The sequence below is a fragment of the Etheostoma spectabile genome, chromosome 21, assembly GCF_008692095.1.
Source record: "Etheostoma spectabile isolate EspeVRDwgs_2016 chromosome 21, UIUC_Espe_1.0, whole genome shotgun sequence".
In the NCBI taxonomy this organism is placed as follows: Eukaryota; Metazoa; Chordata; class Actinopteri; order Perciformes; family Percidae; genus Etheostoma; species Etheostoma spectabile.
This window is the reverse complement of record NC_045753.1, coordinates 16,674,815-16,698,563: the sequence shown is the minus strand read 5'-3', so window position 1 is coordinate 16,698,563 and position 23,749 is coordinate 16,674,815. Positions and strand designations below refer to the sequence as shown.

General features: G+C 38.8%; 3 protein-coding genes across 11 annotated transcripts in view; 1 reads left to right on the top strand and 2 right to left on the bottom strand.

Annotated features, from left to right (window-relative positions):
• LOC116671622 (zinc finger CCHC domain-containing protein 24) overlaps positions 1–9,798 on the top strand; it is a 12,986-nt gene extending 3,188 nt beyond the window's left edge. Inside the window, exons 3-4 of the mRNA XM_032502965.1 lie at positions 7,571–7,735; positions 8,909–9,798. Coding sequence (XP_032358856.1) covers positions 7,571–7,735; positions 8,909–9,022 — 279 coding nt within the window. The 3' untranslated portion in view covers positions 9,023–9,798. The remainder of the gene's footprint in view (positions 1–7,570; positions 7,736–8,908) is intronic.
• Positions 9,799–10,606: 808 nt separating this feature from the next.
• On the bottom strand, positions 10,607–16,399 carry LOC116671625 (peptidyl-prolyl cis-trans isomerase A). The gene is made up of 6 exons (XM_032502968.1): positions 16,142–16,399; positions 15,913–15,943; positions 14,990–15,078; positions 14,808–14,904; positions 12,618–12,693; positions 10,607–11,036 (listed from the first exon to the last, which is right to left on the bottom strand). The coding sequence occupies exons 1-6, from the start codon at positions 16,292–16,294 to the stop codon at positions 10,901–10,903; spliced, it is 582 nt and encodes a 193-aa protein (XP_032358859.1). The 5' UTR covers positions 16,295–16,399; the 3' UTR covers positions 10,607–10,900.
• A 618-nt stretch (positions 16,400–17,017) lies between these two features.
• Positions 17,018–23,749, bottom strand: part of LOC116671078 (zinc finger MIZ domain-containing protein 1) — a 129,183-nt gene continuing 122,451 nt past the window's right edge. For all 9 annotated transcript variants that reach the window (XM_032502008.1, XM_032502009.1, XM_032502010.1 and 6 more), the window contains 9 exons: positions 23,430–23,640; positions 23,113–23,218; positions 22,865–23,025; positions 22,700–22,767; positions 22,519–22,587; positions 22,179–22,423; positions 21,806–21,969; positions 20,698–20,952; positions 17,018–20,606 (listed from right to left, as the gene is read on the bottom strand). In XM_032502008.1, coding sequence (XP_032357899.1) covers positions 20,499–20,606; positions 20,698–20,952; positions 21,806–21,969; positions 22,179–22,423; positions 22,519–22,587; positions 22,700–22,767; positions 22,865–23,025; positions 23,113–23,218; positions 23,430–23,640 — 1,387 coding nt within the window. In that variant the 3' untranslated portion in view covers positions 17,018–20,498. The remainder of the gene's footprint in view (positions 20,607–20,697; positions 20,953–21,805; positions 21,970–22,178; positions 22,424–22,518; positions 22,588–22,699; positions 22,768–22,864; positions 23,026–23,112; positions 23,219–23,429; positions 23,641–23,749) is intronic.

Sequence of the window (23,749 nt, the reverse complement as noted above, 5' to 3'; positions counted from 1 at the left end):
GCAGAGAAAATACAGAGCAGACTCTCCAGACCAACACACAATCTTAATTCTACTGAGCTTGGCTTGGTGTGTTGATAGCCAGACTAAAGCTAAGATACCCCACTGCTGACACCAGCTAGCCTACACACCTGTATTTACTGTACAGACGAGACATGGATCAATCGTCTCATGTAAATATATGCCAGCAATTGAATAAGCTTACTTCCCAAAATATTTCTTTAAGTAAAAAACAAGGAGCAGAAATGTGGGAAGAGTCCTTCTATCAGCTCACATCTGTCCTGGCCACATTTTGATCACTCTCTCCTCTAGCCTTGTCTCTAAGAGCTTGTCACCTTCATCACCGCCAACACAGAGGAGATTGGTGCAGTTCAGCAGTGAACACAGACAGTGGAGGAATGTGAGGAATGTGGAGAAAATAATTTGCAGTAAGCTTTTAGCTCTTAACATTTTCACATCTTTGCATAGCCGGACTAATGTGGCAGAAAGTCTTACTGTCGGTTTTGTCAGATTCAGACATACGTTTGAAAATGGCTGAGAGTTTATTTCTAACATCTTTTCAAACAGACACTTATTTTTGAGTATCAGTCTTTAGAGCCTCATTGATGTATAACCTGACTAGAAGGGACATTGTGTAGGCTGCATCCTTAAAACACCAGCTTTTGCACAACATGTTTCTTTCAAATAAATAATAAAATCACGTTAAAAGTATTTTTTTTAATGGAGTGGAATAAAACATCTTATTTTGGCAGCAGTGAGTTCCTTTGGACTGTTTGTTGCAGGCTTCCATAGCTGACTGATTTGCAATGGAGCTGCAGTGGACAGGAATCAAAGAATGTCACGACTCAGTAAGATGAGGGAAGAAGCACACAGGAAGTGGGTGTGCAGGGCCTTTAACAGCCTCTCTCTGGGTGGAATGGGGCCCATGTCAACTCTAAAAAGTCTGCTTTCTTTGATAAAGGAACACATGGTACATCGGTGAAAGCCTTAGGAGATGAAAAATAATGCTACTTAACGTGGAGCCCGTGCATTTGAGGTATTAGATATGCTATCCATGCTGTGCTCCGCATGTGAGTGTTAAACATCCTGTTGACAGCGTAGTGGAGAGTTGGGTTACTTTTTTCACTAGAGGGTTAAGACGTCAAAGGATTACTCTGAGATATTTACGATTCTTCCTTGCAGTCACGCCCCTTTAAATGTGCAAAATCTGGAAATCATTTCTGCTGGCTGGCTCTCAGACGCTTCTCTCTGTTTTAGAAAGATGATGTCAGATTTTATCATGTGTTGCTAATATTTCAGACCCATCGCAAGATCACAGCCGTTGTCATGACAAAAGGCCTCTTCAGTTGGAGTTGAGCTGAACGTTCTTCTGAAGCTGTAACTAATGAACAAACTGCTTTTTGGTGTTGTTGGCTGGAATCGGAGGCATTTGTAGCTCCGAAATACCTACTGTTGGTACACGTTTGATGTCTAACTATGTGTTGGGTTGCAGAAAAATCTCTGAATTTAATGTCTTCATCTGAAAATCACCTCAAAGTCTTCTGTACTGTGAATGTAAAATGTTTCCATTTTCACCCGAGCGACCAAATGAGTTGCAAGTTTAACACCTTTTACCCCTTAACCCAGGGTCACAACATTTTAATGACCCTTTGCCAATTAAGTAGCTGAACCCAGTTACTGTAAAGAGAATACACTAGTGACAGTGTGCTGACAGTACATGGGTGTATGGTGGGAAGAGCCTGGGCTAAATAAGGAGAGCATTGTTTCTCCAGAGGGGCCGTGGAACCAAAGGTCAGGAAGTCAGGCTGTATTGTTCGCTCAGCTCTGCTTGGCTGCAGTCATCTCCGTCTCTCTCTGTCCCTGTCTATGCAGAGCAGCGGCTGCAGGACGCTCGTTTAAAGGGCCAGTGATCAGCTTTCCAGAAATGTCTGCATCCAGAATGGGTTTTTGGAAACAGTGGGTAGCACAGGAAGTGGGTGTATGTCTTTACAGTTACATTTCAATCAGATTTGAATGAAAGGCAAACGTCTGCTTTAATAATTACTTTGGAAAGAGGAACTTGTGATAATTGCAAGGCTTGCAGAAGGAATATCTTGGTTTATATCTGGTCTTTGAAGATTGAAACAGTCAAATCACTTTATTTATCATCCCATTATCTAATATCCTTACAAAACTCTATATTGTTGCTCTTCATTTAAGGAAAAGTTCAACATTGTTACCAGGAAATTACCTTAGCGCTTTTCCCCCCTTCATTGTCATACGGATTAAACAGACCAAATGAAAAGTGTAAATTTTTGAACTTTAAAAAGGAGTCAGCTAGGAGTCCCAGTTTCCACTCTTTGCGTTAAGCTAAGCTAGCTGGCTAATGGCAGTAGCTTCACATATAGCGTAGAGATAGGAGAACGGTATCAATCTGCTTACTTACTCTTGGCAAGACAGTGTATTTACCAAAATGTCAAACTTTTCCTTTAACATAAAATAATATTCCACAGTATTTACACACAGTAATTCCGACACTTTTCTTTATTCTTTATCAGGAAAACCTGTACTATTAAGACCACTATCTAACACCTCAACGTAAGAATCACCAAAATTCTAGTAGCATCCTTTAGCAGCTCTATAATATTTCACCCTCATTTCCATTACCTCCCCCCCCTCTGTAATCCACAATGGCCATCCAGGATAACATAAAGGGATGTATCTTGAAAACATGCAACTATGTAAAAACTGAGCTCCTCAGCATTCTTTTCCTATACAGTATGTTCATTGGCTTTGAGTAGATTACAGCCTCTGTTTATCAGAGGGAGTCTATCTACCCCACATACCAAGGTTTTTCCTATCTTTCTCATCCTCCTCAACAGATGATCCGGCCAAAAGCAACAGACAGCATACTGAAGACAGATAAGACGTTTATCAGCAGTGAAAACAAAAAGACCAGTAATCAGACAGTGTTGCTTGAGATTCTCCACATATTCGGCAATGAACTGCATCGCTTCCACCTGAAGTAGTGTCCTGTCCAAAAACACAACACTGATCCCATTTTCAATATTAAAAATATCTATGATTTAATCCAAGTCAAACCTTTCAAAAATAAAGTTATTCCTGAGCTTCACATTTCATTTGAATTGGGAAAAAGCTGATGACATAACAATCTAACCTGGACTATTTAAGTGTTCGGAAGGTTTCAATCATATTAAATGATCTTCATACAGGAGTTACAGTTCTGTTGTCATGGAGTTTTAGAATTTAAAATGGACATTTCTTTTCTTAAACTTGTTTTCTGTTTACAGTATGCATTATGCTGTCTCCTAATGCTGTTGTTTGTTATAAAATAAGTTAAAATTACTACTTAATATGGTGATTACACGCATTACATTTTGGGGAGGTATAGCACATTCATGATTTGTGGGAATACATATTTTAGATTTTAAAACAACAATATTAACTAATAGTATTTGGGGGTGCCATAGTATATTTTGTGATGATAAAAAGTACATTTTATAATCAGTTTGCATACATAAGTGTGGGGTTCAGGGGCTCTAGGACATTTGGGGATTTGAGTTGATATCAAATATTTAGATCATCCCTGCTTACAGTTAAAGTTACTCATGTATTATAAGGGAGGATTAATGACAGAAAGACGGAAAGGATTTATCTCCTTAATGGATTTTTTTCTCACACTTATTTGCTAGCAGGTAGTCTGTATTTGGTTGAGTAGTAGCTATGCAGGTAGAAATTCCCTCATTAACAGAAGCTGTGAAATGCTGTTATGCCTACAGTGCACCTATCAGACATTTTGACTGCCATTTCAAAATAAATTATTCTGTGTTCTTGTTTTCCCAATTGATAGCCGTTAAAATGTTTCATTCTCACGGTGCAACACTGACTGTAACTGCACCAACTACTGAAAATGACAATGAAATTAAACTCAGTGGCAACCTACAGTTGTAAGATTTTCGCTTCCTGAAACAGATGTTGGGAGTATTGTGCTGTCGCATTTCTTGTTTGTCTGCCAGCCCACCTGCCCCTGTCAGTCACCATTTGTGAAACATAACGCCACTTTACAGCTGTGTTTGTCATCAACATGCCCACTGCAAGGACTGGCGCTCAGTCAGACTCTGGATGGAGCAGAGTGTGCTTTGGTCAATAATCCTCCTTCTATAAAAACAGCACTGTGTGTTAATATAGATGCTGAGAAGAATAATGTGTGTGTGTGTGTGTGTGTGTGTGTGTGTGTGTGTGTGTGTGTGTGTGTGTGTGTGTGTGTGTGTGTGTGTGTGTGTGTGTGTGTGTGTGTGCGTGCGTGCGTGCGTGCGTGCGTGCGTGCGTGCGTGCGTGCGTGCGTGCGTGCGAGGAAATCATTTCGCTAGTTTGGCTGCATGCTCTCAACAAAGGGATTGATGCAAGATTGAAAATCTGGAGATAAATCAATAACAAGCAATTCATTGATTATTGTTAACAATTACTCAACTAATTGTTTGACCTGTCTGTCTGCAGTAAAGTTTGTCTTTCATAAAAATCTCTCTCTCTCTCTCTTTCTTTCTCTCTCTCTCTCTCTCTCACTCTTTCTCGTTAAGGAAAATTGAAAATAATTTGTTTGTTGCTTTAAACCCTCCATTGATTTCATAAGATAATGAAGAGTATAACTCAAGACAACACAGGAGTCTTTAAAATATAGGAGTCCTATTGCCGTGGATTTCAGTCCGGCCAGTAATGTGTTGTTTTGCTTTGGTAACAGCTGGGCTTCTCCCTGATGCCGTGGGGGTCTGATACAAATTAAACCCAGCGAGGGAGAGAGAGCACTGTGGGTTTGTTAGTGTGGAGTAATTGACCACATGGTATCCAATAGGCTTGGTGTTGCTGTGTTCTCCAGGATGAATGTCTCATGGGGTTATGGAAGTGGGGGAGAGAGTGAATGAGGGAGAGAGAGAGAGGAGGAGGGGGTGGAGGGGGTGAGGATTTGGAGTTGTCCATTGTTTATCCTGATGGTTTCCAGATGATGGCAGAGGGAGGCAGCCAACCTCCTGGGCCTCTCTCACCAGGCTGCAAGGATCCAGGCCAAGCTTATCTGCTGCAGCCCTCAGAATCTGGCTTTACATTGCTCTGCATACCCTGGGGAGTTATGGCTTTTGGATGGGATGAGTTGTTAATGCAAATCATAAATTCATTTAATCTATTTATCTTAAAACAAAGCGGTTTCTCACACATGGTCTCAGGCTGCAAAGATCTTCCATCAAATATGAAGAATCTGTTTTGGGAGAAAATGGAAATTCTTTACTTTAAAAAAAAAAAAAGGTGGCCAAAAAACAACCCAAAACATAATTTGTTTGTGTTTAAACCATACTACTGGTGTGGCTTCAGGGATGGCAATGTTAGTCGCTGAGTTTATCCAGCACTTTGGTCCATACTAAAACAACTTTAAAAACTATTGGATGGATTAACATTTACTTTGGAACAGACACTCATTGTCCCCAGAAGATGAAGCCTAATGACTTTGGAGATTTCTTGACTTTACATGTAGTTTGTAGCGCGCAGTAACGGACTGGGATCAAAAAACCGCCCTGGCATTTGCAAAACACCAGCCCTATTTTTGTCAATAACTTATTTAAGAAATTAGTATCTCTACCTTACGGTTATTTGACGCAGAAGCATTAAACAGCCTTTAGATAGTAAACATGTTAAACATTATAACTGCCACACATCAGCATGTGTGCATTGCCATTGTAAGAATGCTGACGTTAGCATTTAGTTTAAAGCACCAATATGACAAAGTAAGCCGCTAGCATGGATGTCGCTAGCAAGTGTCTTGGTTGTCGCTAGCATCATGGCTGTAGACTTGAATAGTTTCCATTTTTAGCCCCTTTTTCATTGAAATATTGTGATGTTACTTTTCTACAAAACACCTAAAATGGCATTTAACCAGCCTAACAAATGATGTACAGTAGCCATGGAAAATTGTATCATTTAGATTGCTTTCCATCATTTTGCCCACACTAGCTATAGCTGATAATTGTGATATAGATATTGGAAAATGAAACCCTGACTAATATTGAGATATCAATCTTGGCTATATTGCGCATCCCACAGACAGTGTTTTAGTTCAAAAATATTTATTTAAAAACTATTGAACTATCCAAAAATGCATCTTCAAGGCAGACAATGAAAAATATTCCTGTGTGAATACTTCATACGTCATGAGTGCAGAAGGCTTAAACTTTCCTGCTTCCCATAAGAGCCTCCAGTCACTGTTTGGTCATGAGTTTGATTTTCATTTGCCGGTTGTCAGTGTCTCATCTTTGATGGAACCGGTGGAAACTCCGGTCTGTGCCATGCCCTTTTCTGCCCTGTGGGCTCCAGACTTTAGGTAGAGTTTGTTTTGCTTGTTCTGCAGAATGAAAGCTGTTTCCTCCCTCAGGAAGATGATGCTTCGTCTGCTTTCCCTTTAGGCGCTTAGGAAAGAGGGTCGCCATCAAAAGTGACCTCCCACAGTGCCTCATGGTGGCTGAATGATGAAAACTCAGGAATCAAAATGCTTCACAGTGGCCTTCACAGTCAGGGACTTGACTGTTGAACCTGAAACATATTTTGTTAAACACATGTAGTCCTGGAAATGAATAAAATTATCTTCAAGAAGTTTTGAACCAGAGATATGTTCATGCTGTGAAATCAAAACAAGATTTGAACTTTGGCTCCTCTGGTGGTGCAGAGTCTTAATTTTGACTTGGCCTACTTTTCAGCCAAGGTGCTTTTAATTTAAACCAGTCTTGTCGAAATGATTTTGTTGTGATGGGTTTAAGATTTTGTCATGTTATACAAGTGCAGAGTTCATCTGGGTTTTATTTCCTCCCCGCTAAGATCTTTTGTGTCCTGATTGGTGGGTCGGAGCCAGCTGGGAGGGATGACTGAGAGGCTAAGGTATTTGTCCTATAGCAGGGAGGGCCTCTCCCATTGGTCCCCCCACAGGCTGGGGCCTCCTTTACGGTCCCTCGGGAACACAGCTGGAGAGACGGAGTTCATTTCTAATGGGAAAGCTGAGACTCCTTCATTCCTGTCCAACGAATACATTACACTTAAACATTACAATATATCCCAACTTCCTGTAAACAATTTAAACTTTCCTACACCTTCTACATTTCTACACTGTCCGTCTATAGTTTAGATAATTTAGGTTCCATTAAAATGCAAGGCTCACCGTTCCAGGGCCGCAGTAATCAAGCATCAAAGCAAATGAGCTCTTTAACTTGCATTGACAGAAGCCACAAATAATCATCTCATTTCCCAAGACAAAAATACTCCATAAACTTGCCTCTCTTAACCACCAACAGGGCTGCTATCACTTCCCGTTCTAACCACACAGAGCTCTGAATTGGCCGCCGTCCAAAGAAACCAAATAGGTCAGTCAGTCTCCTCCAGTTAAAGGTGGCAAGAGTCAAAAGCCAAAACATTTGCAAATCTGTCGACATTTACACGTGAGAAATGTCTAATTTGGAATTACTAAGTAATTTAGTAAAGCTTCAAGTAGGTTGCACACAAGGTCGGTAATGTTTGTTGTCTGCTGTATATTTCTGTTCAGGCTCGGCCCAAAGGTGAAGGCCTGACCCCATATCAGGGAAAGAAGAGGTGTTTCGGTGAATATAAATGCCCTAAATGCAAGAGGAAGTGGATGAGCGGGAACTCCTGGGCCAACATGGGACAAGAATGTATCAAGTGCCACATCAACGTTTACCCTCATAAGCAGGTAAAAGTACACAAGAACTGTAAACAGAAGGAATCAGAAAATGTAAAGGCAAATGCTTCACTGCACAAATGGCAGAAACCCAATGTATACTGACTGTGGGTTGTTACGGTATATTTCCTTTTAGTTTGACCTTTGAGGCCAAGAGCTGCTTTAGGTTTTCTCTTGGTCCTAAACTAACCAGTTTAACTGGAAATCAAATCCTGTGTAATTGAACTTTATACTGTTTAGGGTTGTGCAAAAAAATCAATTCATATTTGAATTGCGATTCAAGCTCTACTGATTCCAAATTGATTCATATTAATTGATATATTTTTTTAACATGCTATATAGATAGATACATACTTTTTTGATCCCCAAGGGGAAATTCAAAGTCCCAGTAGCTTGCAGACATCACACACAACATACATCATAACAGGATGATAAAATAACAAACAAATCCACATGAATAATATATATACACAGTACAGGTCAAAAGTTTGATAGATTAGATTAGATTCTCACTGAAGGCATCAAAACTATGAACACATGTGGAATTATGTACTTAACAAAAAGTGTGAAGTAACCAATGTAGTTACTTTTTCCATGTATGTATATATACACATAGATACATGGAAAAAGTAACTACATTTACGAAAATCAATATTGAATCGAATCGTGAGTCTAAAAATTGGAATCGAATCATGACATTTTCTGAATCGTACACCCCAAATACTGTTGCAGGCAAAATGTTAGCATTTGCAAAAATGCATAAACTTGTATTTAAATTTAGCTTGAACGCATATTTTAGGATTTTGTGTTGTTGCATAGTCTGTGACCACAGCCGTAGCCATGAATTAATGACATGAGTCCAAACTCCCCCGAGCAATAGATTTTTTTGAAAAATATTACATTGGTCGAACACGATGCACTAAACAGTTTTAAAGAATTCTCCACGCCACCAAGAATATAACTCAGGTTAGGGTTAAAAACACAAAAAGGCTATTATTTTATTGAAGTTTGATGTTATGTACTATGAAATAGGGACGTTTTGAATATAGAGTAAAACCAAATAAAACATGTATAATTTGTGTGTAACTGTAGAGTGTAACCTCCTCCACAGGTCATTACAACACTGAGGGCTTAAACCTTACCAGCTCTGTCGGTGATGAGTAATTGCCTGTTTCTTTGTTCCAGAGACCTCTGGAGAAACCAGACGGGTTAGATGTATCAGACCAGAGCAAAGAGCATCCACAACACCTGTGTGAAAAATGCAAAGTCCTCGGCTACTACTGCCGCCGCGTGCAATAACACACTCTACTCGCCTCACGTACCCCTCCAAAGTTTTATCAAAGTATTTGAATGACTAAAACGACGTGATTAACTTTATTGTACTGTACTGCATCTAACGGTTCATTGTCATGACATATTCTCTGTGACACTGTGACTCTCGTTTTTCTCCAGTCTCTTTCAGTGGAGACGAGTATTTTGCATTTGCTGGGTTCTTGTAACTTACTTAGTTATCATTATGTGAATATTCTTAACTATGAATCTCACCAACTGTGAATTAAGAAACTTTGCTCTGTGTCTGTCTTCGCTCATGTCCAACATGTTGGGACTAAAGTGAAGTTTCCAGATAAAGATTCTCCTTTACATGTTTGTATATTCCAGAAATAACTTAAATGAAATGTTTTCTGTATAAAATATGCAACAAGTCTTTACTAAGAAGGATATGCACTATTAATGTGTATCTGCATTATTATCTGTATTACCAGTACTGGAGGGTACATACTTTTTGAATATATTTTGTAAGCTATTACCGTTTTTTTTATTATTACACTTTGTGAAGGACTATATTAGCCAACTAACATTTATTCTTAAGTATGTGCCTGTATTTCTGAAGACACCTTTTAGGAACGCTGTCCTTCCTAAAAGCAATGCAATATGATAGAAACATTGTTTTCTGAAAAATAGAATAAATTACAGCGGTTATATTTTGGCACCCAGTGCTAAGAAAGACTCAAAGTGTTTTTTTATGGGTCAGAGGTTGTGATGTCTCATAATGTAACATGAGACAACAAAGCAGTTAAAAGCTGAACGTACCAAAGATCATGAAGGATTAAGCGGAAGGTGTGCATGTTGATTTCGAGGCCTTTTTGTATTTCAATGAAATTGTGATGATAAATGAACATGGAACAGAAATACAAATGTGTGAAACACTATTTAATGTGCCTTAGTTTAAGTGACCTATGAGATTTATCTCCCTAAAATGTTTTTGTATTAAAATGTATTTAAACACGGTTTCTATGGTATTCTTTAAAACTGGGTTTGTCTCTCGTACCATTAAGATCACCGTTTTTAGGAAGTTACACATTTCTATCTCCAGCTTTCTTAGTAATTTAAGCATCTGGTAAAATTTACTTATAGCTTCATCACCCTCTAATATACCACTGCTGGCAGATCCTTCAGTACGCAGTAACACAAAATCCCATGCAGAGAATCCAAGCTGACCCATCCCCCACACCCCAAAAAAACATTTCCCAAAAGAAACATGAAGGTCTACCATGTCAGATGCATCAGTAAACCTTAATTTGTCTGGGCCGATGTCAACAGAATAAATACTTAGCGGAATAAGACCATTAGTCAGCTGCGGCTGATGAGGAAAACAGAAGGAGGTGGGAAGAATGACGCTGATGTCATTCCTCAGCTGTCAATAACACATTCACCTTCCCCCATAAATGGACAAACCTTTAACTCAAACAGCTTCAGTTGTATGAGTGCAAAAAAAAGAAAATCTTTGCAAGTTCAAAGCATTTTTGTGATAATTTGACATGCAATATATTAAAAAATGGCAAGAACAGGCTCACATATTTTGAAAAAAAATGTTTATTTTTAGCAAATTACAACCTCTTTCACAAACCAGTTTCCCTGAATATTCACGTATTATTATCTTTAAGTACAAAGAAGCCGTACTTTGTGTTCTATATTACAAGTTCACATTTGACACAGTTAAGTGTGTTAGATGCTACCGGGAGAAAGACTAACACAGAATTGAAGTGTTAATATCTATTGCCAGCAAAGAGAGGTAGAACTCTGTGCCGAGACTGAAGAAAGAGCCTCTTTCACTCGGACCTTCACATTGAAATGACAGCACGAGATGAGACTACGACTGTGTCCACTGCTCAGAGTCTACTCAAGCTCTCCACAGTCTGCGATAGTGATCTTCTTGGAGGTTCGCCCAGACCGTGAACCATACGACTCCACTCTCTTGACCACGTCCATTCCGTCCTTTACGCTGCCAAAGACAACATGCTTGTCGTCCAGCCTAAATGAAGGAAGAGGTTTATTATTACTGCCCCAGACTGTGAGACAATCCATGATGCACCCAGCAGGGTTTGACTCATGGCCTTCTGCTGGGTGATGCCACTACTTCAGCATTGATTCCGCTATTTTAGGCCATCAATCAAAGTGTCACAAATCTTTTTTTGCTATCATGTGCAAATATTAGAAGAATTCACATCTTCAACCAACATTTTTATTCCCAGCAGTGTGAGGAAAAAAACATCTAAAACAGCATTTTAACAATAACTGGACCTTTCTTTATACATATCTTAAAAAGCTGAAATAAAAGCCTTCCAAAGGCTTGGATTTCGGATTGGATGGTATACCAAACCTGTTTAACTGAAGAGAATCTGAGGGACGTTACGATTTTACAAAACCTTTAAGACACTTTTTGTATATAGCTGAGGTGGGAGAGGAGCCTCTGACACACCACAATTACTTGCTCATATCCGGACTATAAAGATTGTGGCGGTGAATTGGAGTGTTTTCAAGTTAGGATCCTGGGAAGGAACAAATACTCAATCTAAAACAAACTGTCCCGGAGTAGCTGCTCTTTTTGTCCATGTTGTGTGTGACTCACCAAACTCACATTGTACTAAATGTTTTAAAGTGTGCAGTGTCCAAACTTCACTCAGAATATAGGCTTTGTGGTTAGTCATGTCTTGTTTATCGTGTTTTTTTCTTTTCTTTTTGTATTTCCATAATTATATTGTCATTTCAAGTTTAAAATGGCCAGAAACACACATTTGCAAAACACCAGCCCTATTTTTGTCAATAACTTATTTAAGAAATTAGTATCTCTACCTTACGGCTATTTGACGCAGAAGCATTAAACAGCCTTTAGATAGTCAACATGTTAAACATTATAACTGCCACACATCAGCATGTGTGCATTGCCATTGTAAGAATGCTGACGTTAGCATTTAGTTTAAAGCACCAAAATGACAAAGTAAGCCGCTAGCATGGATGTCGCTAGCAAGTGTCTTGGTTGTCGCTAGCATCATGGCTGTAGACTTGAATAGTTTCCATTTTTAGCCCCTTTTTCATTGAAATATTGTGATGTTACTTTTCTACAAAACACCTAAAATGGCATTTAACCAGCCTAACAAATGATGTACAGTAGCCATGGAAAATTGTATCATTTAGATTGCTTTCCATCATTTTGCCCACACTAGCTATAGCTGATAATTGTGATATAGATATTGGAGAATGAAACCCTGACTAATATTGAGATATCAATCTTGCATCCCACAGACAGTGTTTTAAAATGGCCAGAAACACACATTTCTCAAGATCTGTACTTTAAAAAGTAAAATCTACAAATACTTTTACATCTGAGTTAGACCCCTGAGGATGGGAGCTTAAATTTTGGTGTAACTGACACTGAATAAAGCAGAAACATTCTCCCATTGTATTTCTGTATAGTTTGGGGTTAAGTATTGATGTTTCTGTATTTGTTCAGTTTTGCTCATTGCACACTTTTACAGACAGGCAAATAACGGTGAAATTAAATAGAATAACTACAGTAGCATCAACCCTTGGAGTGTTGTTTGTCAGCACATACCATTCGGTTTTACTGGTGCAGATGAAGAACTGGGACCCGTTGGTGTTGGGTCCAGCGTTGGCCATAGACAAGATACCTACAATGCAGCAATTAAAAAGTTGTTTCAAAGCATGTCATGCATTTAGTTTAAAGTAACAAAAATAATCTGCAGAGTTTACCGTCACGTGATCTACAAAGCGCACTGAGTGAACTGATTTCACAATGTGTTGAATCACAGTTAAGAAACAACAAATCAATATGATTCATGGACCACTAGCATACAGTATATATACGTAAATTTGAATCTAATGGCCACAGAAGACATTTTGACATGTCACAGCAAAAAAAGCACAGGCGTAAACAATGCAATGAATGATGGCTGAATTCCGTTAAGCTGCTTCAGTTTCAGGGTCCTGGTATAGTGAATGTTGGCTCATCGCCCCCGGTCCCTGGGACTCTTTGATAGTAAATATAACTTATATATTAGCCATTTGTAATGTTATTAGTAATATTATCAGTAACACCTTCTGTGACAAGTCAAAATGTCTGCAGAGAAAAAAGGACTATTTCATCATTATCTAAAACTTCACTAAATTAATTTATAACAGATTACTTAAACACTATTTGCATAATGCTGCCATCTGATGGTGTAAATGAGTAATGACATGCATCTTGTTGCAATGCACAGCAGTATGCATCATGTTTATTTTACAGTAAATAATATTTTGTTGCTCAGGGATATTGTGGTAGCCACAGTAGCAATGACTTTTACGTCATTCTAAACAATTACGTCAACACGTTTCATATTTTATCTGTTCTTCCTGTGTGTTTGATTTGATTCTAATATATTTATTCTAATATATTTATCAGCCTGGTTTTCAATGTATTTCTATAGAGTAACACACTATCTTATCCGTCTGCCACAAGTACTGCAGCTTCTCAAGTGGGACATTTAATGCGTTTGCACTGTGCTGTGTATGCTGTATAACATGCTGTTATATCTTGTTATACTCTACACTGATTAAGTCAACTGTCTTAAAGGATAACTACAATTTTTTTCAATCTGGACCCTTTTTTCCTATGTTTTTATGTCTAAGTGACTGATGGGAACAACATTCTTCAAAATTGGTCCAGTATTAGGCAAGATCGCTGGAGTTGACAGCAGCAAAATAGGCTACAAGGTAAGTTATGGGGCAATTGGAAAGCTTGTATTTAACTTCAGAAAAGTGCTTGTTTTGCCACGGACAGGCTCAGATTAATATTCTCAGTGTCTAACAACATTATGGAAAGGACTTCTAGGAAGGTTAACTTTTATTTTCAAGAGTAAGATCCTTTTTTTAAACATAAAAACATCCGCAAAATTGTGTTTGCTAAGCCGACCAGAATCCATGTAGTTTTAGCATCCTAAAATACAATTAATTCAAAGTCGACAGACAAAAACAAAATTAAATTATGTAAAGCCGTTTTGTGTACGAACATGACAACTCTAATTTTGGTTGAAATAAACACTTGGTTTACTGATTTACATGTGAAAATATGTTGGCTCTATACACTCAAAGTAATGATTTTTTTTTAATATATAAATTGAGTCAGGTAGGTTTAGCGCTAGCAACTTCAGAGCTGTTTCTGGTTAAACAAAAAGGGTCTCAAAGAGGTTTTAAAGGTCTAGATTTGAAGGGATCCTTTCCATAATGTTGTCAGACACTTAACATATTAATCTGAGCCTGTCAGCGGCAAAACAAGCACTTTTGTGAAGGTAAATACAAACTGGTTAATGGCCCAATTAACTGTAGCTTTCTTACATAATACTGGACCAATTTCAAAGATTGTTGTTCCCATCAGTACCGTAGACACCAAAACGTAGGCAAATAGGGTGCAAATATATATATACACACACATATATATATATATATATATATATACACATATACATACACACACACAAACATACATACATACATACATACACACACAGTATATCGGATTTATAAATAACCAAATATTTGTATCAGAATCAGCCTTAAAAATCCTTTTTCAGCCGGGCTCCTTAACCTTCAATGCTGCTGTTTGTGCAGCTCTGTTCCATTTGTATATTCAACACGGTTTGCATTTCGTTTGTATATACAAAACACCGTTTGTATATACATATACATCTTTGTATATGTACTGTATATATATATATATATATCTCAAATAGAATGAGATGATTACCAGATCCAGTGTGCTTCAGCTTAAAGTTCTCATCAGGAAACGTCCTTCCATAGATAGACTTCCCTCCAGTTCCATTGTGGTTAGTGAAATCTCCACCCTGAAAAAAATGTCACTGTCATTGCACTGACTGCAAGAGCCGTGAAGCTGGACAACAAAAGGGACACAAAAGAAAAAAGGCTTACCTGGCACATGAACTGAGGGATCACCCTGTGGAAAGTTGATCCCTTGTAACCAAAGCCTTGCTCCCCCGTGCACAGCGCTCTGAAGTTCTCTAAGAGAAAGATTTGTCTCAAAATTCTTTCTCTGACATTACACACAGGTGTGTGGTTTCCCAAAGTATTCTGCAGGAACACAAGTGGATCCCAGCAAAAATAACTTGAATGTATAACTGACTCCCTCTTATTCGAAAATAATAAATCCATCTATCCTTGGCTAATATTTATTTCTTGTAGCTTTTTTAAAGGATGGGTTACTGACCTTTTGGATTGACCAAAATGTGTCCATAGCACAGGAGTTTTGTAGAAAATCATGTTTTGGAATCATCATATCAAATTTTTAATAAAAGAAATGATCTGTTACTTAAGTTACAATCATTCATGATACTTTTGGGATTAAAGTTAATGGTGCATTAATGCGCATGTTGGATTTTACTGCTCTAGAAGTTTATGTTTTGCTGAAATTCCTTTATATACTGTTGAATAGTTTAATCTAAAGCAATGCATCATATACTTTAAGGTCATGCGTTTCCAGCGTCTCTGTCCTGTGAGAACCGCTTATTTCTAAAAGTCAACTTTTCATGAGCTCAGAAAAAAAAGCCCTGTTTTCAGTTAGCATTTTCCAGCTTTCTTACTTTATTTGGATCCCCTTTAGCACTAAAATAAACATCGGCTATTTATCCTGGGGTCCACACAAACCCAGTCAAACACAGACCCTCCAGCCATCCACACATCCTTCAGTTTATCATTTGTATCACTGGACAGGAAGGTTACTAGTAATCTAAAAAGGTAACTAAAGCTGTCAGACAAATACAGTGGAGTAGAAAATACAATAATCACCTCTAAGATTGAATAACATGGAATAGTCAAGCAAAACTACTTGTTCTTACCTGCGGTTTTTGGCACAACGTCAGCGTTGAGCTGCAAAAGACAAATGCCCTCTGGGTCAAATGTGAACTGTTTCTCTGGAAAACTTGAGACTCAAAGAATGTCAGTGAACCTTACTGAACAGACGCTGCGGATTTTAGGTGTTTAGCTGCTGTTGTTTTCGTATTCATTCAAAAGCAAACATTAAAAAAAGTGAAATGAAAAGCCGTTTAGATGTCTGAGTCGCCTCACCTCAAAGGTTACCCTGCCGAGAGGCTGGTTGTCTGCAGCAATGTCAAAGTAAACTGTGGGGTTTTTGTTGACAACTGTAGGGCCGCTGCTGTACATGCGCGCGGCGGTAAACGCTAGAGAGCATAACTTTATCCTGTTTGATACAATTAACATTTTCAAAGCTAATGCTATTCAGTTAGTTCGCTCGGGTCGTGAATGAGCAAGTGTCACGCTTACATAGGAGACAGACGAGGAGGAAGTTCTTCTTACACAACCGGATGTACATCTTCACAGAGCGGCGACGGTTAAATCTCGCGAGACTAAATTTTATAAAAGCATACGTACCAAGTGGATTGCTTTAGAGATTTCATCAATATAGAACTATAGCATGAAGCAAAAACATAAACATGTACAAGAATGCATTTAATAAAATAAAAATAAAAATATTTTCATGAGAGCAAATTGAGTTTTTTGTTTCAAATGATATACCTCTGGATTGGGAACGTTCATAACTTTAGCCCGTAATAAAGTAGTTATACTTTAGCTCCAGTACAGTAACCTTCTGCTCAGACATCAATGCATCAGTATTAACAATATCGTTATAAGTCCCATAGCTGCTCAAATCCTCAATCTTGATTTGAGCAGGTTTGCAAACCATCTCCTTTATTCTGTTGTGTTGATTTATGTGGGATCATTTCATTTCCACACATAGACTCTATATTACGGTCTATGTTTCCACATAAGGGCAAGCTGGCCTTAAGCTATGTCCTTTTCAAAATGCGAGATCCCTAATTTATACATTCTGCTAGGACAAGCAGCATGTAAGAGGAAGGCAGGTGTAATCGTCATACTATGATGCGAGTGTACAAAAGACAAGACCACAGTGACATACAGGGATCATCTGAATACATATTTATTAGATAAATATTAGGTTGTCACATCATCTAACTACATACAGTTCTGCAAGACTAAAAATCACAATTAGTTCCTTTATTTTCTGACCAGTTTAGAATATGAAATGATTGTACATACAATGTACACAATAGAGACAATGGCCACATTGCATGAATCACCTTAGATTGTATCATTTTTCCAACTGCTCATGATATCAAAAAATTGTACAAACTATGGATTTGGTTACAATCTTCTGGACCTGTCCCTCCCATCCCTGCGAACGATTTTCTTTGTAACCTTTTTATTCTGATTTTTTTTTTTTTTGCTTTTTGCTTTCGCACCTCAGAGAACGCAGATGACAGACTAGAACACTTAGGCTAAATATTACATGTAAAACATAGTTGTCCCAGTTCCCCTAACAAAATAGGTGAAAATATATTACAGAGGGGGAACAAAATGCTGAGAGATACTCACAGACACTAACTAACAAGTTTAATTTTCCATATTCAGCCACGTCCAGTAGAGGGGTTGCAAGCTTTTTATTATTCTGAAGAAACAATGCACATTCCCAGGGAAAATGAATACATTTCTGTTCACATGTCTCTATATTCATTTACATATATACAGGCATCCTTGGGACGTTTGATCTAGCCTTTCCCTTAGCATCCTTTCCAGGCCAGAATTATAAACGTGCCCTTTCTCTCTGTATATTTTATTTATTTTCCTTATTTTTTAAAACAACTTCCTCCAGAAAAATGGCCATTTATTGTGATTGTTCAACTACAGATTTGGAGTGCTCATACACTAAATTGACTCACTTGAAAGTGACGAAGAAAACATCAAATGACGAAGACTTCCAAGGGATTGATCAAAAGTTTCAATTCAGATTGTAAAAAAAAATGAAAATGTGGCGGTGTATTGTTGAAAGAGGATTAGTTTGATTTGATGTCTCTTTGTGACATAAATATGAAACAACATGTCAGTGTGCTGAACTGGAACAAATACTTCTTAAATGACGTTTAAAATAATGTTTACATAAAACCAGGGTGGTTAAATCAGCACAATGCTACAGTTGAAGGAAATTGGATTTCTAGCCTTACAGATTAATAAGAAAACCAGTACAAAATAATTTACCAAAAACAAAAAGGGGATAAAAATGTATATGGTCTCGTGCTTTTAAAAAAGCAACATTTTCTATAACAAAAATATAAACAATATCATGGATTTCTTTAAAATATGGATGTGATATATCTTTAAAATACCACTGTGTATTGACAATTAGCAACAATTATGATATTCACATAGCTCACTAATTACACTGAAAGCCAGCCGATACCACATCTTTTTATAAACCATTACTGTTCAGTATCACTGATAAAATGTCAATGTAAATTCGTGAATAGACAACATTTTCAATCAAGTACTGCTGAGCGTGAAAGAAAATATTGCGTCCAACTGAGTTTGAAACCTGGAAACTGAAACGATGCAACACAATCACCTGGAGCTGATGCAGGAAAAGGGGGTGGGGGTGGGGGCACATAAAAAAGTGGGCACCTGTCAATTAACGACAGGTGTGAGGCAGAATGCACTGGGAGGAAAGTGACTAGAAAGCACGGCGACCTGCAGAAAATAGCTTATGAGACATTTGGACTGGCTTCCCCACAACAAGGAGGCGAGACAGCTGTCATATGCTGGTTACAAACAAAGTCAGTGGTTAGGTGGGAGTCTTGGAGCATAGGCTGTTAGGTCGGATGACTAATGATCAAAGGACAAACATTATCAAGATGATACAAAAATATTCACAATGATATTTACAGTACAATAGCATTTCTTAAAAAATAATACATTTGCATACTGGACAGCACTCTTCTCAAAAAGTGAAATTGAAAACAAATGTGGAAAAAAGGTCTGCACCAATACTGCTTTAAAAACCACTTCTTGAACAGCAGTGATGGATAAACTGTATTTGTCCTCCCCTATATCTTTGAAATCAATATTTTCTCCCATCGTACAAATAGAAACACACAGTCCCACATTCACACAATCGCAGTCTTACACAGGACCAAGCAAAACAAACCTCTCCATTCTTATCCCTCTAACTTTGGTGAGGTTGAGCAGTTTCCCAAAAGATGTATGGATAGTTTAATTACGCAGCAACAAAAACCAGCAAACAAACAAACATAATACAGTATATCCAGCAAATACATGATAAATGTATTGCTGATATCAGCATTATCCCTTCAATGTTAGTGTTAAATATAGAATACTAAATCTGACAGAAACAAACGTACAAACAATAAAAGAGCTGTGGAAACAGCAACTGATGAAAAACCACACTATCTTTTTTTTTTACCACTTGGAACAGCACTAGACAAGGGCTTGGCACACATGCACTTTGTAGACTATTTTAACAGCACATCATTTAACAGGGAGAGAGATGCAACGTTGCAAAAATGCTGACACGGGCGACAGAGGGGGCTCATGCAGAGCAGACGACACGGAAAGAGTCGTAGCAGGAAGCAATAAATGCTGCAGGATCTTTACAGGAACCCCAATCTCTTAAATTGTACCTTTCGTTTCTATTTAAATCACTTTCCTGCAAAGGAGGACGATAACTATACCATATGTAGAAGTACAGGTCTGCTATTCTTGGTATGCAATATAAACCTTTAGTGGGGCCACAGTCTTCTCCGTTGCAGCTTTCAACCCTCAAAGGACTGAAAAACAGGGATATTTCTTTTTGACAAAAATATGTACGTATCACAATTGTAGACTAAATGTAAGCCAATCATTCCCAAAAACACTTTTAAAATGTTGAGTAAAATAATAATAAAAAAAACCTTTTGTCAAGGACAGACATACGGTGATCTACGATTTTTTTTTTTTTTTACTTCCGTTAAGACAGATTATTCTTTTTTGCATTGTCAAAAATCTCTTGTGCTTTTAAATGATGTGTGGTGGATATAACAGTGCGGCTAACCAGACCAGTCAGGGAATGGAGCTGTGACACCAGGAAGCCGTGGCCTCTCAGATTGGAATAACAATATGGACATAGCACACACTGGTCAGATAGCGCAGGTTTTTTTCAGTTATTTTTTCTGTTTTATACAGTGAAATCCTGTTTTTTTGTCTCAAAAGGAAACAAACCATGAATAAAAAATGCTACAAGACGTTCCTAATGTGCACACATACACTTGTGTGTGGCGTAAAAAAAAAAAAAAAAAATCAACAGAGTATAGCTGCACAGTTCAAAAGTATCGCCACTGGGGTAGGAGGGCGGAGCAACCCCCCCACCCCCTCCGTAGCCCGCCGTGTCTTGGGAGTTTTAACCTCTTTCAGTCAATCTGTGCTGGCCAATGAAAACTGTACAAGAGGAAGAAGAGAAAGGGAGTGCATCTTTGTGTTTATCAAGTACTGAGCAACTGCCCTGGGTTCTCAGGGAAACTGCAGGCAGTCAGAAAAGTTTTTGTGTGTCTGAATTGCCTCAGTTGTTTTCAAAGAGCGATAGAAGGTCGTCGTTGCTATTGCTGGGGAGGTCGGGTGGATCCAAGTACGACAACAGCTCATCTGGGTTAGCGAGCTCTGGAAGAAGCTGGAAGAAAGGAGGAATAATTTGGTTAGGCATTGAAGTGACCACAAACTATTTTAGACTCTCTTTTTTTTGCCGTAGGTTAGGAACTCACGTCTATAGATGGCTCAGGCATGTCGGACCCTGCTTGGCTGTCCAAACTGCTGGAGGGGTTGAAGGCCAGGTCGCCGTGGGGATGGTTGTTGGGGCCGTGCGGCTGCTGTTGCTGCTGAGGAGGCGGAGCTTGTCGTGACGGCTGAGGAGGCCCGCTGTGGTGTAGCTGCGGCCCTGATTGGCTCCCAGGGTGTGGAGATGCGTGTAAGCTCTGCAGAGGACCATGCGACTGGTCATTGCCGGCAGAGTGAGGTATCTGTAGAGAGACGGGGAACATCTTTGCTATCAAACGTCTCCTTATACTGATAAAATCATTGTTAGGGATTCCTTTGTTCATTCTGCATGGTAGTTCATTTTTAATAATAAATGATATACTGTATATATATATATGAATGCAGGTGTCTTAGTTTGTTTCTTTGGTGTATATCCTCTGCTCTCACCTGTCAAATTAAGCTAACTGTAGTGGCGAATTGTCTTCAGATTGAACAAAACAAACTAAAAACTCAATGTACGACAGCCACTGAGGCACAGAAGGAGGGAATCTTATGCAGAGATTAAAACTTTCATTGTCCAGGCATTCTGTGAGGTTTATTTATCCAATTTCTCGGCATGCAAACATTTCACAAGAAGAATCAATGGCGTCTCTAGGCTCTGGGACGCTGTAACTCTGTGGCTCTGTAACCCTGGTAAAAAACCATCAGCCCTCCCTGGGGTCTACCTCCCACACATCTGTTCACCTATATTTGTAGACTACGCCTAGTGGCTAAGGCTGCCTGGTACCTTCAAAACAAAAGCCCTGAAACTAACCCAAATAAAATACTAATGATAAACAAAGGTATGTAGCTGTATGATTCAAGGAAAACTGTAATTAAATAGATCAAATAATTAACTATTATATATAACAAAATAATGAATAGCTCCAACACTAACTAAAGAAGTAAACTCTGATGTCTATAGCACACTTACAATACGCTTACAAATAGTTTAACAGATAAACAAGTGAGCAAAACGTGTAGGGAAAAATGTGAAAAGAAAATTAGATTTTTGTTTGCAAAGACAAAGAGAGGCAGAAATGTAGAGTTGATCAACTTAATGCTGGGGGAACTCACTGAGTCAGGCATGTTGTGTGAGAGTGGCTTGTCTTGGGCCATCAGACTGTTGGGCATGTCAGGTGGGTGAGACAGCTGGGGACCATGCATGAAATCATTCATCGATGTACCACCAGGGGTGCCGTGAGGAAAGTCAAAGTTCCCGTGCCCCTGGTAACTGTTGCCTAACAAACAGAATAAAAAAAAAAAAAAATACATGAGTACACTTTCTAGTTATTTACATTACTTTTGTAGTGCTACTACCATTAATTTTAGAAGATGTTAACTGAGGTGCCATGACTTGTGTATACTATAATATTATTATATTATATATTATATATAATAATATATATATATATATATATATATATATAAGATAGGTATTGTATCCTACCTTGGCTGCCATATTCGCTGTTGTTGCCCCCTTGCTGAGAAGATAATAATGGGTAGGGTGACGGCCCGGGGCCGAGCTGAGCTATCATCTCCATCACATTGGGCATGATCATTTGGCTGGGGCTCATAGTCTTAAACCTCTTGGCCAGCGGTCCATCTGGATCCTCCTTGATGTGGATATCAGATTTAATAGCTACCGGCCGCCAGCTACATGTTGGGTCAATAGTCACTTCCTCAAACTCAGAGCTGGTGAAATACAAAAGAAATGGTTAAGATACAAGGAAATTAAGAAAAATACAGTATATTATTTGCATTACAGTACAAATCTATTCCCAACTTACTTTTGAATGGCGTTCAAGATTCCCCACATGTACTGGTCCACTTCAAGTCCCTCTAACAATGCTGTTTTACTGAGCAAAGAGAGGAGACAGGGCTTAAAATGCTGAGAGAGACACATGTGGATTACAGTCAAAACTATAGATGGGGCAAATACTGTTATGTATTTTAGCTTGATAAACTTACTTGCATACAGGACATCGCCATGTCCCCCGCTCACAGTTCAGTTGTAAATACGATTCCAAATCAAAACACTGCAAGAAGAAAAGAAAGTCACATTTGTTGAACAGTACAACATTTAAAAAAAAAATCCTGACTCTCAGCGTGTTTGTTTGTCCCTTCAGGGCTCACCTGAACATGTTTGCAGTCGTGGCCTCTTGCTGGAAGCTGTATTCGCCGAAAGGTGATAGGACATTTGAGGGAAACCTTAATGGCCGTCTGCTCAACGCCGTCCTCTCCGTTGAGTGCTGCGTTCCCCGATGACACTGCTACGCTGCTGAAGTTCCTCTTAACTGGGAGGCAGGATGAGACAAATACAGTACGTAAGGAAGGGCTCTGCGAACAATCAGCAAAATGTGACCGTGTTCTTATTCTTGTACCTTTGGTGATGCAGTGCTCTGCCGGCAGAAGCCTCTTCTTCAGTAAGCCCTGGAGGACAGAGCGAACTGAGGGCCTGTGGACCAGCTGCAGAACAAACAAGTGCGACTGCAAGAGGAAACATCACTGTCACCATTACAAACATCCTCTTAAGTTGTGTTAGTTTACAGTTTAAACATGTGTATCCAGAGAGAGAAAAGACCAGATTTTTCATTTGCAGGTAGATCTTTTTATGTCTGACTTTTATTATCTGGCAACTACTTTGCGCATCTGGATTTTTATAAACCTCTTTTTATTAGTATTGGAGATTTGTACTCACACAGCAACAGGCAGTAACTGTGATCTGGATCGTGTTCCTTCCTGGCTGGCATACATGTTTCAAGTGCAGGGGTTTGTGGGAGGTCTTATTGTCGCCCCTCTCGATCGTGAGCGGTGTGGCATTTACGCTGACTTGGACCGAAGCTGGCCAGTTGGTGTTCATCTGACGGTCTTCATGGTGGTAGCACTTAAACTGCAGCTCGAGGTCCGATCTGCACAAAATGGTAAAAGAAAAGACATTCATTAATAAATGTTGCTGTGGGAGCAGATGTATAATGATCCTAAACACACCTCAAAATTCACAGTGGATTACATCAAGAG